At 47.1% G+C, this 17,880-nt stretch overlaps 2 protein-coding genes and 1 long non-coding RNA gene across 3 annotated transcripts in view; 2 read left to right on the top strand and 1 right to left on the bottom strand.

The window, feature by feature from the left end:
* EIF3H (eukaryotic translation initiation factor 3 subunit H) overlaps positions 1–4,096 on the bottom strand; it is a 71,582-nt gene extending 67,486 nt beyond the window's left edge. Inside the window, exon 1 of the mRNA XM_083450640.1 lies at positions 3,899–4,096. Coding sequence (XP_083306766.1) covers positions 3,899–4,021 — 123 coding nt within the window. The 5' untranslated portion in view covers positions 4,022–4,096. The remainder of the gene's footprint in view (positions 1–3,898) is intronic.
* A 933-nt stretch (positions 4,097–5,029) lies between these two features.
* Positions 5,030–10,685, top strand: UTP23 (UTP23 small subunit processome component). The gene is made up of 3 exons (XM_083450733.1): positions 5,030–5,259; positions 7,928–8,102; positions 10,164–10,685. Exons 1-3 carry the CDS (start codon positions 5,072–5,074, stop codon positions 10,554–10,556), a joined length of 756 nt encoding a protein of 251 aa, XP_083306859.1. The 5' UTR covers positions 5,030–5,071; the 3' UTR covers positions 10,557–10,685.
* A 2,619-nt stretch (positions 10,686–13,304) lies between these two features.
* Positions 13,305–17,235, top strand: LOC310682247. Its single transcript, XR_014513808.1, has 3 exons — positions 13,305–14,710; positions 15,169–16,293; positions 16,647–17,235. It is a non-coding gene; the product is annotated as an uncharacterized lncRNA (long non-coding RNA).
* The last annotated feature ends 645 nt before the right edge of the window (positions 17,236–17,880 follow it).

Below are 17,880 nucleotides of genomic sequence, written 5' to 3'. Positions count from 1 at the left end.
AAAGAGAAGCAAGCACAACGCTGGCACTATCTACTAACACTGAGGAAAAACTATTGGTAGAGCCCAGGAGATTTGAAAAATCAAACAATTCAACATCTAAACGCCTATACACAAAAAAGCAGCTTTTGAGAAGCAAGGATTGGCCATACTGACCTCCAAGTATGTCGCTAAACCTCGGAAGAAGCTAGAATATTAGACCCTGGGAGACCAGGGTTCAAATTTCCATTCATCCATGAAGCTCCCCGGGTGTTCTTGGGCAAGTCACAATGACTCAGCCTAATTTACCTCACAGGGTTGTTGGTTTGTGGGTAAAATGAGGTGTGCAGAGAACTGTGTACTGTTCCTTTGAGGAAAAGGTGGGATATAAATATAAAAATAAATAAGAATAAACCAAACTTTGGATCGCCTTGCCAAAAGTATTAACCACCACAGATTAACATTTACAAAAAGCCACTTAAAGGTAAAGGTACCCCTGCCCGTATGGGCCAGTCATGTCCAACTCTAGGATTGCGCGCTCATCTCGCTTAAGAGGCCGGGAGCCAGCGCTGTCCGAAGACACTTCCGGGTCACGTGGCCAGCGTGACGAAGCTGCAGCTGGCGAGCCAGCACCAGCGCTGCACACGAAAACACCGTTTACCTTCCCGCTATAAAGTGGTACCTATTTATCTACTTGCACTTAAGGGTGCTTTCGAACTGCTAGGTGGGCAGGAGCTGGGACCGAACGACGGGAGCTCACCCCGCCACGGGGATTCGAACCGCCGACCTTACGATCAGCAAGTCCTAGGCACTGATGTTTTACCCACAGCACCACCCGCGTCCCCCCCAAAGAGCCACTTAGAAGCAGCTATAACAGGACAGTGCATCTTTCCATCCAATGACAGGGACCTGCCCCACTATAATAGCAGTGGGCATTTCACGGCACAATCCTATGTCTACTCAAAAGCAATCCCACAAAGATCAATGTGACTTATTCTCAGGTGAACGGGCACAGCACTGAAGCCCAAACTTTACTGATATCTGGATAATTAAGAATGGGCTTACTAACTTGCTAGCAACACATTAGAATAATTTATTCTGGTTTTACACTTGTAAGTTGCTCTGAGCTCATTTTTACACCTGAGACTGATATACTTATGCACATTCATAATTGTGTGCTTATTTTTGTCTGCATAATTAATTCTTCCTCTGTTAGACACAGGAAGACCAAGAACAATGCTGGTAACTAAAAATGCCCATGAGCCGCTGGTAACTAAAAATGCCCATGAGCCGCTGGTAACTAAAAATGCCCATGGGCCACTGGCAATCGTGCCCAATCCTCCATTCACATTGTGGCTTCTGAAGTGACCAGGCCCACACACTTACCCATCTTTGTAGTCTTAATAAAATGCTAAATTTGGCACCTGATCCTAATGTCTGTATTTGTGGTGGGGCCACTGCAAAAAACCAACAGCAATATAACTAAGAGCTAATCAACTAATAGTTCAATCCTATACAGTGGTACCTTGGCTTCCAAACGCCTTGGGAGTCGAATATTCTTGCTCCCGAACAATCAAAAACTAGAAGTGAGTGTTCTGGTTTTCGAACTCTTTTTGGAAGCTGAATATCTGGCGCGGCTTCCGCTATTGTTTCCGGAGCACCTGCACAATCAGAAACCAACCAGAAGCCACGCTTTGGTTTCCGAACAGATTCCATTTGACTTCCAAGGTACGACTGTACATATCTACACAGAAGAAAGCTCCATAGAGTTCAATGGGGCATACTTCCTGATAGGCTTATACAGGATTGCATTGAAAGGTGTTAAAACGTAACTACATTTGTAGAAACTGCAGCACTTACCAACTCTATAAGTTCCATGAGCTCATTGTGATGGAATGAGTTTTTGCTATACAGTGGTACCTCAGGTTACAGACGCTTCAGGTTACAAACTCCGCTAATCCAGAAATAGTACCTTGGGTGAAGAACTTTGCTTCAAGATGAGAACAGAAATTGTGAGGCGGTGGTGCGGCAGCAGCAGGAGGCTCCATTAGCTAAAGTGGTACCTCGGGTTAAGAACTTAATTCGTTCCGGAGGTCCGTTCTTAACCTGAATCTGTTCTCAACCTGAAGCACCACTTTAGATAATAGAGCCTCCCGCTGCTGATGCTGCGCCGCTCCTGCACAATTTCTGTTCTCATCCTGAAGCAAAGTTCTTAACTGGAGGTACTATTTCTGGGTTAGCGGAGTCTGTAACCTGAAGCGTCTGTAACACGAGGTACCGCTGTATCTTTGTAACATTTGGGTGGCATTTCTGTGCTGTTTGAGCACTCATTGAGATATAACATACATATGGTTACTTACACAAAATGCCCACTTGAAGTTGCAACTCATAGCATTTGCAGTACCTGAAACAATGCATCTGATAATCAAATTGGCAGCTATATGCATAATGCTGTCTATCACAATTCTAAGGAATCTGTGATATATAGATAGAGATAGAAGTGGGATCACCTGCTTTGTATGCAGCAGGTCCCAGGTTCAATCTGGCATCTGGGAGACGCTGGGGGACTTCCAGGGCTGGGAGACGCTCCTGCCTGAAACACTGGAGAGTCACTGCCAGTCAGTGTAAACAAAACAGAGCAAGCTGGACCGATGATCTAACTCCATATAAGGCAGTTTACTCTTTTCCTCTAACTCTGGGCAGCCCGACTTTACATACCAAGTGGGCCGCAAGAGTACTTCAACATGGAGCCCACAGGCCACACACTGCTTTGTCGTGGGGGGAGGCCAAAAAATGACACCCCAGCCCTTGCGCCGCCTTCCCAAAGTTAGGTAAGTGTGAAACTGGGCTTTGGGAAAGAGGCATGCAGCTCTGGCAGGGTCCTAGAGCTCTCCCACCTCTGAGAAAGCCCTAACTAGGTTTGGGAAGGAGGTGGGAGGACTCTAGAATCCTGTCAGAGCCCTCACACCTCCTTCCCAGAGCCCAGCACCTCCATACCCAGCTTTGGGAAGGCTGTACAGAGGGAATACAGAGGGAAGGGGGAGGAGGGGTGCATAAAAAGTTGCCGAGGGTCACCCAAAAGGACCTCAGGTCCACATGCAGCCCTCGGGCTGCGCGTCGGACCACTCTGCTCCAGCTGAACTGAGAATGCATTTTTAATAATACCTAGACTGAATCTATGCAGTTTTGTCCAATCTATCAGACACCTGTACATCAGCCCGGCCAATATGATTTCAGTAAAAAGATTAAATTGCCTTATAAGAGGTGAGCACTCTTTGTTTCTGTGCTGGTCACAGGGAAAGAGAACCACCCTCTTCTGCCGCAAGCAGAGAAATACAGGCTATTATTACCAAGTTATAGGAATGCAGGGCGTCTTCGTCAATTCCAGCTCAAAGTCTAGCAATTCTTGGCCCTTCTTTCCATTCTGTCTGGTCATTGCAATACAGTGGTACCTCGGGTTAAGTACTTAGTTATTTCCGAAGGTCCGTTCTTAACCTGAAGCACCACTTTAGTTAATGGGGCCTCCCGCTGCCACCACACCACCGGAGCACAATTTCTGTTCTTATCCTGAAGCAAAGTTCTTAACCTGAAGCACTATTTCTGGGTTAGCGGAGACTGTAACCTGAAGCGTATGTAACCTAAAGCGTATATAACCCGAGGTACCACTGTAATTCTGAAACCAAGGCCGGTGCCAGAGCTTGTCTCCCCCCGTCTTCCCTCCCCCCGCCCATCTTTTTCCTTTTATGTCATGTATTATTTCAGATTATAAACCTGGGGGCTGGGACTGTCTGATCACTGACATTTGTAAACCATTCCGGGTTCGGCTAGATGACCCTCGGGGTCCCTCCCGACCCTGTGAAGAACACGCGGCAGCGCGCCCGGCGGCTCAGGCGCCTCTCCCGGCTCCCCTTCCCTTGCTCACCACGCCGTCGATCTGCACTTGCTTGACCGCCGAGTCTCCCGGGGCCGCCTTCGCCTTGGCTTTGACGGCAGCCGAGGAAGAAGCGCCGGCGCCGGGGGCGGGTGTCTCCTTGCGCGACGCCATCTCTGGAAGAGGAAAACGAGAGAGGGAGACGGCACGCCGGACGGAAGAGGAAGAGAGCGAGGGGAACCGGAAATGGATCCTTCTCACAACACCTTCCGGGCAGAAACCGGGGGACGTGAAACATGGTTCCGCTTTCATATAGTTCCTATAGGACTCTTTTATGTTTGCATTTTGCTTTTCCTGTGCGCCGATGCAGTTTCGCCCGACGGGAGCTCGATCCTGGATAGCTGCTATTAACCCACCAGGAAATATAACCCGCCTAGTAAATCTATGGAGTGGTGGGTGTAATAGTTTATGGGCTGCATTTATTCCCTTTCTTCCTCCGAGGTGGCACACGTGGTTCTTCCTCCCCCCATCTCATTTAACCCCCCCCCCAACAATCCTGTGGGGTAGGCTAAGCTGAGAGAAATAAGGAAATAAGCAGCTATCTTATTTTAAAAAGTCATCGAAGGCAGCCCCTTTTAGGGAAGTTTTTAATATTTAACGCTGTATTGTTTTTAACACTCGATTGGGAGCCGCCCAGAGTGGCTGAGGAGACTCAGCCAGATGGGCGGGGTATAAATAATAAATTATTGAAATAATAATAATAATTACTATTATTATTATTATCCTCCAGCGCCCAAGCGAGAGGTTCATGGCCGAGCGGCTTCCCCCAGAGCCCCAGCCGGATCCTCTCAAAGTCATGTAGTCCTGATCTGCTTTATTCGTGTATTATTCCTGCACTGAGGGGGTTGGACTAGATGACCCTCAGGGGTACCTTGTGGGTTCTATTATATTTTCATCCTGCTTTCTCGCTCGCAGCAGTAATTAAACAAAAAGAAAGCATCTGGGGCAAAGAGTCAGATTGTGATCCCTCCTGGACGCGTTACAGATCCCTAAACACGTGTTTTCCCCGACGGCTGCTCCACTGCGCGTGCGTCAACTTTCGTTACGGTGGTTGCTTTAAAAAATAATAATAATAATCCGGCGTGGACTTCCGGCAGAAGTGGTATTGGGGCCCGTCTAGTATTGCGCCCGCCTTTCCGTCTCTATGGTCCTCCGGCCGCCGCTATGAAGATCAAGCGGCAGAAGCACGCCAAGAAGAACGTGGGCTTCTACAAGCACAACTTCGGCTTCCGCGAGCCCTTCCAGGTGCTGCTGGACGGCACCTTCTGCCAGGCCGCGCTGCGCAACAAGATCCAGATCCGAGAGCAGCTGCCGGGATACCTGGCCGGGGCCACGCAGCTCTGCACCACGCGGTGAGCGCGGGTCGAAGGGGACGGGGAGGCGCGTGACGTCAAGGGGGGAGCCGTAGCTCAGCGAGTAGGGCGCCTGCCTGGCAAGCAGAAAACGGGGTCCCGGGCTCGATCCCCAGGGAGAGCCACTGTGCTAGACCAGCCGGGATTCCTCCTGGACCACAACTCCCATCGGCCCTGCCAGGTGTAGGGATGGTGGGAGTTGTAGTCATAGAATCATGGAGTTGGGTCCCCAAGTATCATCTAGACCGGTGGTTCCCCAACGTGGGGCAATTCGAGAATGAGAATTAGTTGGGGGGCAATTCGAGAATGAGTTAGACCAAGTTAATGGAAATGAGAGCTGGACCATAAAGAAGTCTGATCACCAAAGAATGGATGCTTTTGAATTATGGTGCTGGAGGAGACTCTTGAGAGTCCCATGGACTGCAAGAAGATCAAACCGATCCATTCTGAAGGAAATCAGCCTTGAGTGCTCACTGGAAGGACAGATCGTGGAGCTGAGGCTCCAATACTCTGGCCACCTCATGAGAAGAGAAGACTCCCTGGAAAAGACCGTGATGTTGGGAAAGATGGAGGGCACAAGGCGAAGGGGACAACAGAGGATGAAATGGTTGGACAGTGTTCTCGAAGCTACCAGCACGAGTTTGACCAAACTGCAGGAGGCAGTGGAAGACAGGAGTGCCTGGCATGCTCTGGTCCATGGGGTCACGAAGAGTTGGACACAACTAAATGAGTAAACAACAATGGCCTTCTAGGCTTCCTCCATGTGAATAGGAGTTCACTTTTTGCGTAATACAAATTATATGTCATTGGTGGGGTGGGGAGGGCATCAGGACTTTAGAGATGCTTAGGTGGGGCATAGCCCGAAAAAAAGGTTGGGAACCACTAATCTAGACCAACCCCCTGCAATGCAGGATATCCAGGAAAACCTGTGGCTGCACATTTAGGTTTGCCTATTTAGGGATGGGGCTGCCGGGTGGTTGAACTATGGCCACTGCTCTCTGGAGTGTACATCTGCCAGGAAAGCTTTAGCTCAGCAACTTTGAAGAAGGCTCCCCAAAAAAAGCTCACAAAGGGTAGATCACTGCCAGTTTTTTTTTTTTAATAGTGGGAGTAGATCGCAGTCTCTTGGACATACCTGCCATAAAGCAAGACTCCCATTGTGAATCAGATGGGAAGAGAAGCAGAGGATGGCTGCCGACCAAGGGCATAAGCGAATGCGCAGGATTCATGACCTTAGAATGCCCCAAATAAATAAAGGCCAACCGTACCTGGGGTCCCAAGCTTGAAAAAGGCAGGTGTAGCAGTGCTGAGCCAGATGGGCTGTGTACAAAGCAGCTTCCCATGTATCCTACTTTGGGTGGGTGTCAGTTGTTCAGCGGGCAGTGCGGTGGGAGACAGTTGGCTGCTTAGTCCTCATAAAGGCGGAGGAGCTACCAGCGTGAGCAGGATGGGTCAAAGAGGCATTTAGGGCAACACCGGGGTGTGGGTGTGTGAAAGGACTGCAATTTGGAATTGCAAATTCATATGCATAGATGCAAATATAGAAGTAAATTGAATGCAAATGCATCTTGCCATAGAAAACCAGACTAGGTGACTTTGTAGATAGACGCAAAATTTGTAGATAGACAGCTCGTATCTTTAAATAGAAAATACAGTAAGGTAAAGGTAAAGGGACCCCTGACCATTAGGTCCAGTCGTGGCCGACTCTGGGGTTGCGGCGCTCATCTTGCTTTATTGGCCGAAGGAGCTTCCGGGTACAGCTTCCGGGTCATGTGGCCAGCATGAGTAAGCCGCTTCTGGAGAAACCAGAGCAGCGTATGGAAACGCCGTTTACCTTCCCGCCGGAGCGGTACCTATTTATCTACTTACACTTTGACGTGCTTTCAAACTGCTAGGTTGGCAGGAGCAGGGACCGAGCAATGGGAGCTCAAACTGCCAACCTTCTGATCGGCAAGTCCTAGGCTCCGTGGTTTAACCCACAGCACCACCCACATCCCAGTAAATATCGCTAAAGGGGGGAAGACTATGGCGAGGTGGTCTGTGGCTGCCAAGTCTGCTGTACAGGTGCTGCTACAGGCAGACAGAAAACCTCAGGGCTCCTCCTTCTCCTCATTGTTCTTTAGTTTTAAACCACACTTGTGCCTGAAAGCCCCTTCAACTAGAGGACTGTCCTCTGTAAAGCCAGGTCACCCTATGTATATCCTTTGTGGTCAGTTGGCGAGGCCAGGCAGCCAGCAGGGAGAGTCGCCGCATTAAGAGCTGTTTAAATCCCCAACTGAGCTGCAAACCTTCTTGGTTGACTTCAGATCCCTCTAATTCGTTCCCCTCACAGGATGGTGTGAGGGTAAAATGGGGCACGTAGTAGACCATGTATATTGATATCTTTGGCTCCTTTGATGAAGGCCTGCAGTTCCTGGCTTTGCAAACTCCATATTCATGCTTGCCTCTAAGGCAGCGCTTAGCAAGCATCCTGCCAGCGTGAAAATTTCTGCTTGGCAGTGGGAATTGCCCCCTCCTCCCCCCCCAAGCCATCAAGTCTGTTCTGGGGTTCCCCCAATCTTTGCGCATGGGGTAGACTTGGATACAAGACGTAATGGGAAACTTTTGTTCAGAATTTGAAATGCCTGTGTTGAACAAGAATCTCTGCTGTTATCTTTTCTTCTTCTAGATGTGTCCTGAAAGAGTTGGAATCCTTAGGGAAGGAGCTATATGGGGCAAAACTAATTGCACAGAGATTTCAAGTTCGCAATTGTTCCCACTTCAAAAATCCAGTGAGCGGCTCAGCCTGCCTCTTGTCCATGATTGAAGATGGGAATCCACACCATTACTTCATTGCTACGCAGGTAATGTTCTTTCACTTAAGCTCATTCGAACAAAATGCCTCATTTCCTTCATATTTTGGAATCTGGCCAGTTGTTAATGAGTTTTGAGAATTACATTCACGCTTTCTCCTTTGGTGCTGCGGTGGGAAAACTTCGGCTTATGCAAATTTGAACGGCACCTACACGTTTCAGCGGTACAAGAGAGTGTTTGAAACACTGCCTACAGCCTTGTTTTGAAACAAGTTTACTTGGAAATGAGCCTTGTTGCGCTTGAGAGGGCTTGCATATGCCTTGGGTGGCAAGCTCTCCTGCAGCAAGCAGCCCAGCATAGGATTGGAGTTGCAGAGGGAGGGCATTTGTAGATAACAGTGTTATTTCACAAAGAAAGGAATGAAGATACTTGGCAGCTTGTTTGCACGCTGTAATTAATGTCTTAGTTGCTAGATCAGGAGGCAAGGCACGTCTAAGCATCATTGAGCCTGGATAGCTCAGTTGGTTAGACCATGGTGCTGATAACGCCAAGGTTGCAGGTTCGATCCCTGTATGGACCAGCTGCATATTCCTGCAGGCGGTTGGACTAGATGATCCTCAGGGTCCCTTCCAACTCTATAGTTCTATGATTCTAAGCATCAGATAAAGTTCTGGGCTTAGAGTGCATCTGAGAAAGGCAAGTCTGCATAGAACAGGAATGAAGAAGAAGTAACCATGCCCAGCTCTGTTTACAGAATAAGTAGCAGGGATGCGGGTGGTGCTGTGGTCTAAACCACTGAGCCTCTTGGGCTTGCTGATCAGGTCAGCGATTTGAATCCCCGCGGCGGAGTGAGCTCCTGTTGCTCTGTCCCAGCTCCTGCCATCTTAGCAGTTCGAAAGCACGCCCAGTGCAATTAGATAAATAGGTACCGCTGTGGCGAGAAGGTAAACGGAGTTTCCATGCGCTCTGGTTTCCGGCACAGTGTTCCGTTGCACCAGAAGCGGTTAAGTCATGCTGGCCGCATGACCCAAGAAGCTGTCTGTGGGCAAATGCCGGCTCCCTCGGCCTGAAAGATGAGCGCCGCAACCCCATAGTCGCCTTTGACTGAACTTAACCGTCCAGGGGTCGTTTACCTTTACCTTTTACAGAATAAGTGACTGTCTCACAAGATGTCTTGCCACTTCTATCTTGCCCCAGAAGGATGCTCAGAAAAGTGAATTGCAAAAATGCTTGAGTGTTCTTTAGTAGCATTTATTTATGATGTTTGGGTTCTCTTTCATAGCTCCAAAAAGCTTTCATAGCACTTCAGAATAAAAGTCACATGAAAAGCTCTTTGCCTACGTTATCTCAGAAAGCACTTACGTCATCCCATGGTATGGAACCCAATTTACCACACAAGGTCATTTCCCCCAAACCATTAGATGTGGGACAGTTAAAGCCATAGGTACAGAGGAACAATTGAGAGCATGTGCTCTTTATAATTCCTTGGCAAAGAGGACTCGCTCTAAGAGCCAATCCACTGATCGGTAATGACAGGAAGCCCAGCAGTTTGAACTCCATTTGCAGGTGGTTTGTATTCAAACAACTTACCAGTTGACTTCATAGGTCCTAACTTTATTTCTCAACCAGCTGTTTGGTACAGAAAGCCTTTCCTGTGGTCCACAGCACAAAAGGGATATAACCTTGCTCAAGAAATTGTAGTCTGTTTGCTGGATGAAATGAAGAAAATAGGGATTTGAATCGTTTTTATGTATACAAATTTATATACTACTTGACTATTTTATTTTATTTTTAAATGCATTAAAGAATCCTTAAGAATACTTGGCATTTATGCCTCTAGCCTTCAATAACTTTTCCATATAGTAATTGACCACATTGTAGATTTTGCATTTTTAGAGAATGTTAAACTAGTTTACCACTATAGCCTTCAGCAGCTTGAGCAAAAGTTGGTAAAGGAAGCAACAGGGACAAGAAAATTGGGTGTTTCCTGCCACTTTGACAGTGTTCTTTTCCAGGGTGGAGTAATCTGCTAGATTTTCACTGCCTTGAGTTTTACTTTGTAAAGAGTGCATATAGACTTACTGTTTGTGTCCCCCACCCCCATTCGATAGGACCAGGATCTGGCAACGAAAGTAAAGAAAAAGGCTGGAGTTCCCCTGCTCTTCATAATTCAGAACACAATGGTTCTTGACAAACCTTCCATGAAATCTTTGGCTTCGGCACAAGCAGCACAGACTAACCAGCTTATTCCGGAGCACCAGAAACAAAGGATTGAACTTCTCAAAGAGGAGCAGGGTCTGGCAAAGACCTCAGAGCCGAGAAAAAGGAAACGAAAAAGGGCCAGTGGCCCTAATCCTCTCAGCTGCCTGAAGAAAAAGAAAAAGGGACAAGAGACCTTGCAGCCTTCAGCAGCTAAGAAAAAGGGGAATAGGAAACGCAAGAAAAGGAAACTGGAAGCAGGAGGAGAGACTGTGCCATCAGGGTCACAGAATGTGGAAGCATGAAATCATCCCAGAAAACGGGTGGGCTCATCTGTTCCATGAACATTGGGTAAAGCCAAGGTCTATGACTAAAGCAGTGTGATAATCCTTGCATTTAATCATTATTTTATTAAAGGTCTTGTTTTAAAGGTCTTGGAGTATTTGGGTGCTGGGTCAAAGTGAAACACACACACACACACACACTTTTGATATCATTTTAAATTGGGTCTTAAAACTGCACAAGAACAGCCCTTATAGCTAGCTTATCTGGTCACTGATATCCTTAACTAAGGAGGATGGCAACCTAAGCACGACCTGTTTGTGTCATGCAGTGGAGCACATGAAAGATACCAGTTACCTCTTGGTAGAGCAATCAAAGGGGCAAGACTCATCACCTGCTTTGAAAGGAAGCGTTTCACAAATCAATCCTGCCTTCCAACCAGGCTTTCTTTCCTGAAGTCTTGCTCACACTATCCCAGATACATGGAAGCTAACTGCAGTTAGTTGCTGGTGAATTCAAAAATGTTCTAGTACAAAACCACATTCAAGAGTGTGTTTTCAAAAGTGGTTAGGAGAGTAAAACCCACATTTAACTCTTTTTATATTTTCATTATATTGAGTAATAGCTACTTCTGTAATGTCTTCGTTTAAAGTAGAAGCCCTTTGAAGCATTCAATTTATTTCTGCCACTGAAGATTAATTTTCAGTGCATTATCAAATGTAACCCCAAGGAGTTAAAATGTAATCCCATTCCATATCCAGTTTGTTTAATTGCAAGATCTGAAATGGATAAAACCTTTCGCTGGAAATCCTTTATCTTTCCCTATTAGCTGGCTCCAATTCAGTCAGGTTCCTGCCCACTGGGGACTGAGCAATTTCCCCGAAAGACCTATTTGTAGTGCGGAATGACAAATCCTGGAGCCATATGATAATCTTTGGAAAATTCTATACATATCACTTGGACTCTCAGCCAAAAAGGAAAAGGAGGGGTGTGTGATTAATGGGCTGTCCATGGTCTGGGCATGATCCATGGTATTAATTACTGCAGAAGGTTGAAAAAGGCAAATACTGAAATGATTACAAGGGTACAGCAAATGCTGAGAGAATGAGAAGTTTGGAGCAGGTAGATTTTGGGTTGGAGTGGGGAGCTGATTATGGATCAGAACTGCTTCAGTTAAAACTAGTAACCATCCTAAATCATGGTCGGCAACTAGAGCTGAGGTTGAATCCTGACAAGACAGAAGTACTGTTTTGGGGGGACGGGGGCGGGCAGGTGTGGGGGACTCCCTGGTCCTGAATGGGGTAACAACCCCTGAAGGAGCAGGTGCGCAGCCTGGGAGTCATTTCGGACTCATAGCTGTCCATGGAGGCGCAGGTCAATTCTGTGTCCAGGGCAGCTGTCTACCAGCTCCACCTGGTACGCAGGCTGAGACCCTAACTGCCCGCAGACTGTCTTGCCAGAGTGGTGCATGCTCTAGTTATCTCCCGCTTGGACTACTGCAATGCGCTCTACGTGGGGCTACCTTGGAAGGTGACCCGGAAACTGCAATTAATCCAGAATGCAGCAGTTAAGACTGGTGACTGGGAGTGGCTGCCGGGACCATGATGCTGACCTTTAAAGCCCTAAACAGCCTCGGTCCTATATACCGGAAGGAGCATCTCCACCCCCATCGTTCAGCCTGGACACTGAGGTCCAGCTCCAAGGGCCTTCTGGCGGTTCCCTCATTGCGAGAAGAGAGGTTACAGGGAACCAGACAGAGGGCCTTCTCGGTAGTGGCGCCCATCCTGTGGAACGCCCTCCCTTCAGATGTGAAGGAAATAAGCAGCTATCTTATCTTTAAAAGACATCTGAAGGCAGTCCTGTTTAGGGAAGTTTTTTATATTTAATGCTTTATTGTTTTTAACACTCGATTGTGAGCCGCCCAGAGTGGCTGGGGAAACTCAGCCAAATGGGTGGGGTATAAATAATAAACTATTATTATTATTATTATATATTATACATATTTAAAAGAAAGCCCCATTGAGTTAAAACGGGCTTGTGCCCTGGTAAATAGATTGTAGAATTGCAGTTTTAGCTGCTTAAAAACTGCCTATGCTGCCTGTAGTTAAGTGATGAGACTTGGTAGAGCTATCCAGGAGGAAGGCTCTTCCAAATTTTAAGCACAAAGGATCCTATCTTCCATAACCACCTTCCATACTTCTGTTGGCAAGCGTAGCCCAAGCAGTCTCCAAAATGGATCGCAATACTTGCCCCAGTTGGTATGGGTGGAAGCAATCCTTGCTTGTAACATTATACCTGTGGGAGCTGTCAACGTTTCCTCTTTTTAAAGGGAAATTCTCTTATTCCGAATAGGATTCCTCGCAAGAAAAGGGAAAAGTTGACAGCTATGGTGGGAGGGAGAAAACATTCTTGGCCCTGCTGATATAAGTTCACACTTGAAACTAAGTATACAAGTATACAAGTTTAATACAAGAGCCAGTGTGGTGTAGTGGTTAAGAGTGGTAGACTCGTAATCTGGTGAACGGGTTCGCTTCCCCACTCCTCCACATGCAGCTGCTGGGTGACCTTGGGCCAGTCACACTTCTCTGAAGTCTCTCAGCCCCACTCACCTCACAGAGTGTTTGTTGTGGGGGAGGAAGGGAAAGGAGAATGTTAGCCGCTTTGAGACTCCTTCGGGTAGTGATAAAGCGGGATATCAAATCCAAACTCTTCTTCTTCTTCTTCTTCTAATAAATAATGATGATAAAGTATACAAATTTAATAAATAATGATAATATGTCACTTATTTCTCTAATCTTTGTAGCTGTGCGATTGATGCCTGGCAGCTGACTATGTAAATGGGCTCTGCTGTAAAGAATTAGGCCTTAAGGCGATGTGACACAAAATGAACTGGATGCAAGAACTGAGGTAGCGCCATGCTTGCCGCATAGAATCACCCATTTGTGAAATGGATCACCTCACTGTATGGTTCCAAAGAGCCTGTGGGCTAGCTCAGCGCTCTGTGGCTCTGAGCACCTTGTAATCACGCTACAGTTTGAAGCAAGCCCTCATCGCCACCTGGACCTTAACTCTTGCAAAACACTGCCCAGAGCAACTGTATGAGCCCAAGTTGCTGCACCTGCGCAACGTCGGCGAGGTGAAACGCCACATCCGTTATTTGCCGCACTGTGCCCTTGCACCTGTTCTTTATCCACATCCTGCTTTTGCAGAGTTAGGTCACAGAAGCCAGCTGTGATCTTGGAGCAGCTATTGTCACAAGGCTTAATGTAAAGGGGTTCTGCTTTTTGAACAGCCACACAATACGAAGGACTAAAGTTGATGCCCTCCATTTCTTACACTGTGTAGAAACATCAATGTTTCCCATTGTTTCAACCGCAAGCCCTTGGCAGCTGTAGCTGCAGTCGGCTCGTATATTCTTAAATCAAGTGGTCAGATCAATATGCCATTCCTTTGGAGCAAAATACATTGGCACCTCGGGTTACATACGCTTCAGGTTACAGACTCCACTAACCCAGAAATAGTGCTTCAGGTTAAGAACTTTGCTTCAGGATGAGAACAGAAATCGTGCTCCGCTGGCACGGCGGCAGCAGGAGGCCCCATTAGCTAAAGTGGTGCTTCAGGTTAAGAACGGACCTCTAGTAACAGCTTGGAAAGATGTTCTTTTTCCGTTTCTTTTTCTGCATCTTAACAAGCACTAAGCAACATGGGCCAAGAAAGAGCTCTTTGGAAAACTGATAAGGATTCATTTAATTCTAAGGTTGCAATCCTATACCTAGGTAAAGGTAAAGGTACCCCTGACCATTAGGTCCAGTCGCGGACGACTCTGGGGTTGCGTGCTCATCTCGCTCTATAGGCCGAGGGTGCCGGCGTTTGTCCATAGACAGCTTCCGGGTCATGTGGCCAGCCTGACTAAGCAGCTTCTGGCCAGAGCAGCGCACGGAAACACCGTTTACCTTCCCGCCAGAGCGGTACCTATTTATCTAGTTGCACTGGCATGCATTCAAACTGCTAGGTGGGCAGGAGCTGGGACCGAACAACGGGAGCTCACCCTGTCGCGGGGATTTGAACCGCTGACCTTCTGATCGGCAGGCCCTAGGAGTAATCCCCTTTGAATGCAGTTAGACTTGGGAGCAGACAAATTTATTTGGATTTTCCTTGTATGTAGCTACTGACAGGGGTGCTGAAATATACTCAGAGTCGCAAAGTGATTTCATGCTCTTTATTCAGCTCATACTGGTGAGGAGGAATGAATGAAAGTCCCCTCAGAGTATCTGCTTTATATACATTATTTACACAATGGGCTGCACATGATTGGCTAATTCTGGAATTCTACTGTAAGCCAATCAGGTTGTGGATTCACTTCTATCTGGAGCATGATTGGGTGGTTCCTGCCAACCAATCATACTGCTGCATTGTTCTAGGACCAATCAGACTGCTGCCTTTTGGATCCTATTGTTCTAGGACCAATCAGATTGCTGCATTCTGAATCCTATTGTTTTAGGACCAATCAGACTGCTGCCTTTTGGATCCTATTGTTCTAGGACCAATCAGACTGCTGCAGTTTGGATCCTATTGTTCTAGGACCAATCAGACTGCTGCAGTTTGGAAATTCCTATTCAACTCAGTACATAACAGGTGCCAACTTGAATAAAATATTGGGTGGCCTAGGTAAGCACCGCCCTGAATAACTGATCACATGACACGGTGCACACACCCCATTTGAATGGCAATGGCCATCAATGGCCGGGGTGGGGGGCTCGAAGATGCCACAAACCCTACTATGGACAGCACCTCTGCTCACACAAGATGGGACACCTGATTCTTATTTATTTCCCCTACCCATTCATTATAGTCCTTTTGCCCTCTGAAAATCTTCCAGTGAGGGCTGAGGAGGCCCAATAGAGCAGTATGGAATCCACTTTGACGCTGGCTAACACAGCTGTTTATCTTCAGCCCCTGAGGCACGCTTCATTGTCTCTTGAGACAGACGGATCACAACACACAATGCTGCCAAAATGGAAAGCTTTTGGGAATGAGGAAGCTACACACAGCGGATGCACGTATCTTCACACAGAGTACAAATGGTTACTGAGAGTTTCCTAAACAGCAAATGGACAAAACCCAAATGCCCCAATGAGCACCATTTGCGTCAGGTATTTATTCAAAGTGAAATAAGGCAGCTTTAAGCTTCAGCGGGTCTTGATCCCTTTAAAAAGCAAATGCTGCACGTTTCCAAATTTCCTCTGTCGTTTCCAGTACTTCTGCAAGGCTACCCAGGCGTTCTATGCAGTTGCATAGATCAGTGGGCCACAGCTGACAGCAGCATCCCTAAACCATCACACTGCAGCTTGGCTCAGAAAGAGAAAGCTGCCTCTGCAAGCAGAGGATTGCTCCTGACAGATGCTGTAATTTAGTGCTCACAGGTCCCAAGGTTTCCTCAACTCGTTTCAAGCTCCGTAAGCCATCAAGACAACATAATCTGCCTTCTTAAATAGCTTTTAGAGAAGCATCTAAGGTTTGTTTTCTGTTTTTAAAAGGGGGGGGGCAGGTTCTACAGAGCACTTATTTCTTAACAAAATCCCTTCTGCCGTTAGGTTGACATTTAGAAAAACGAGATACGGCAGCCTAGAAACAGACTCGTGCAAACAGTTGCTTCAACTTTTGGAATCTCAGCAGCAAGGCTGAGTGGGATCTGTAGCAAAATGTCGCAGTAAGGTGTGCTCTCTGATCCAGATTGGGGTGGTGATGGTACAGAATACAGTGGTGCCCTGCAAGACGAATGCCTCGCAAGACGGAAAACCCGCTAGACGAAAGGGTTTTTCGTTTTCAGAGGTGCTTCGCAGGACGAATTTCTCTATGAGCTTGCTTCACAAGACGAAAATGTCTTGCGATTCCTGGGTTGGTTTTTTTCGCTCCCCACCCCCTTTTTCTAAGGCACTAAGCTGCTAATAGCCTTTTAGCAGCTAATCCGCTAATCCCTTAAGCCTTTAATAGCTGCTAATAGCCGCTAATAGCGCTAATCCGCTAATGGGCTTGCTTCGCAAGACGAAAAAACCGCTAGACGAAGAGACTCGCGGAACGGATTCTTTTCGTCTTGCGAGGCACCACTGTAGTTCAAATAATGAGCAATCGGCATTTTATGGTCATTTTCCTGGGGGTTGCCCCTCACTCCCAAGGCCCTTTTCTGAAAACTGCCCCTCTCATGTGGGGACAGTGACATAAGCATCAGAGCATGAACATCGGAAATAGTTTGATATTCAAGATGCTTGGCTCATAAGGAGCCCAGGATGCATATTTTTAAGGCTCATAAATATATCTCTTAACATCCAGAAAAGGTACAAAAGGTGGGGATGCAAAAGTGATCAGGCTGCAGCATTTTCCCCTGTAAGATGATGATGATGATTAAAATTTGTATCATCTGAGCATTGTAGTTTAGAAAAACCTGCAGTTAAGAGGAGTGGCATAATTGAGGTTTGTAAAATTATCCACGGCATGAGGAAAGTGGGTAATTTTTTCTTCCTGTGATGCATGTATGATGCTTCTGGGGGTGGTCCTGGACTCCAGGGCCGGCAATTTAAAATGTCTATATTTAGACAAAGGCACACCTTTGTTCTGGGTCCTCCTCCTCTCTCCTGTGGGTGGGGGAGCACCCTGTTGCAACAGTCAATAAAGATCAGGCTTACTAGCTGCTTTGCTTCTCAATTTCTCTGGTTGGTCTGTTATTTTCTCCTACCGATACAGAACCTACAAAAGGACTCTATATGGGCTCTTGGGTACCCCATAAAGGAAAAGGAGCAGTTTTTTTACTTATAATACAGTGGTGCCTCGCAAGACGAAAAGAATCCATTCCGCGAGTCTCTTCGTCTTGCGGTTTCTTTCGTCTTGCGAAGCAAGCCCATTAGCGGCTTAGCGCTATTAGCAGCTATTAAAGGTTTAAGGGATTAGCGGATTAGCTGCTAAAAGGCTATTAGCGGCTTAGCGGGCTTAGTGGATCTGCTGATAAGCGGCTTAGCGATCAGCTGTTAAGCGGCTTAGCGGCTTGGGGAAAAGGGGGGGAGGGGAAAACCCCCCCGCAGGAACTCGCAAGACATTTTCGTCTTGCGAAGCAAGCCCATAGCAAATTCGTTTTGTGAAGCACCTCCAAAACGGAAAACCCTTTCGTCTAGCGGGTTTTCCGTCTTGCGAGGCATTCGTCTTGCGGGGCACCACTGTACTCACGTCCCAATTTGTTTGTTGGGTTTGGATGCATTTCTTCTTTGCTGTTTGGCTATGGCCCCCTTCCTGGCGATGCTCCCCTTGCAATTGGCAGTTGGCAGCACATTGGTTCAGATGCAATGGGGCAACTCT

Source organism: Podarcis tiliguerta, assembly GCF_965153285.1.
Source record: "Podarcis tiliguerta genome assembly, chromosome: 7".
NCBI lineage: Eukaryota > Metazoa > Chordata > Lepidosauria > Squamata > Lacertidae > Podarcis > Podarcis tiliguerta.
This window is presented reverse-complemented; position numbering and strand designations above follow the sequence as displayed.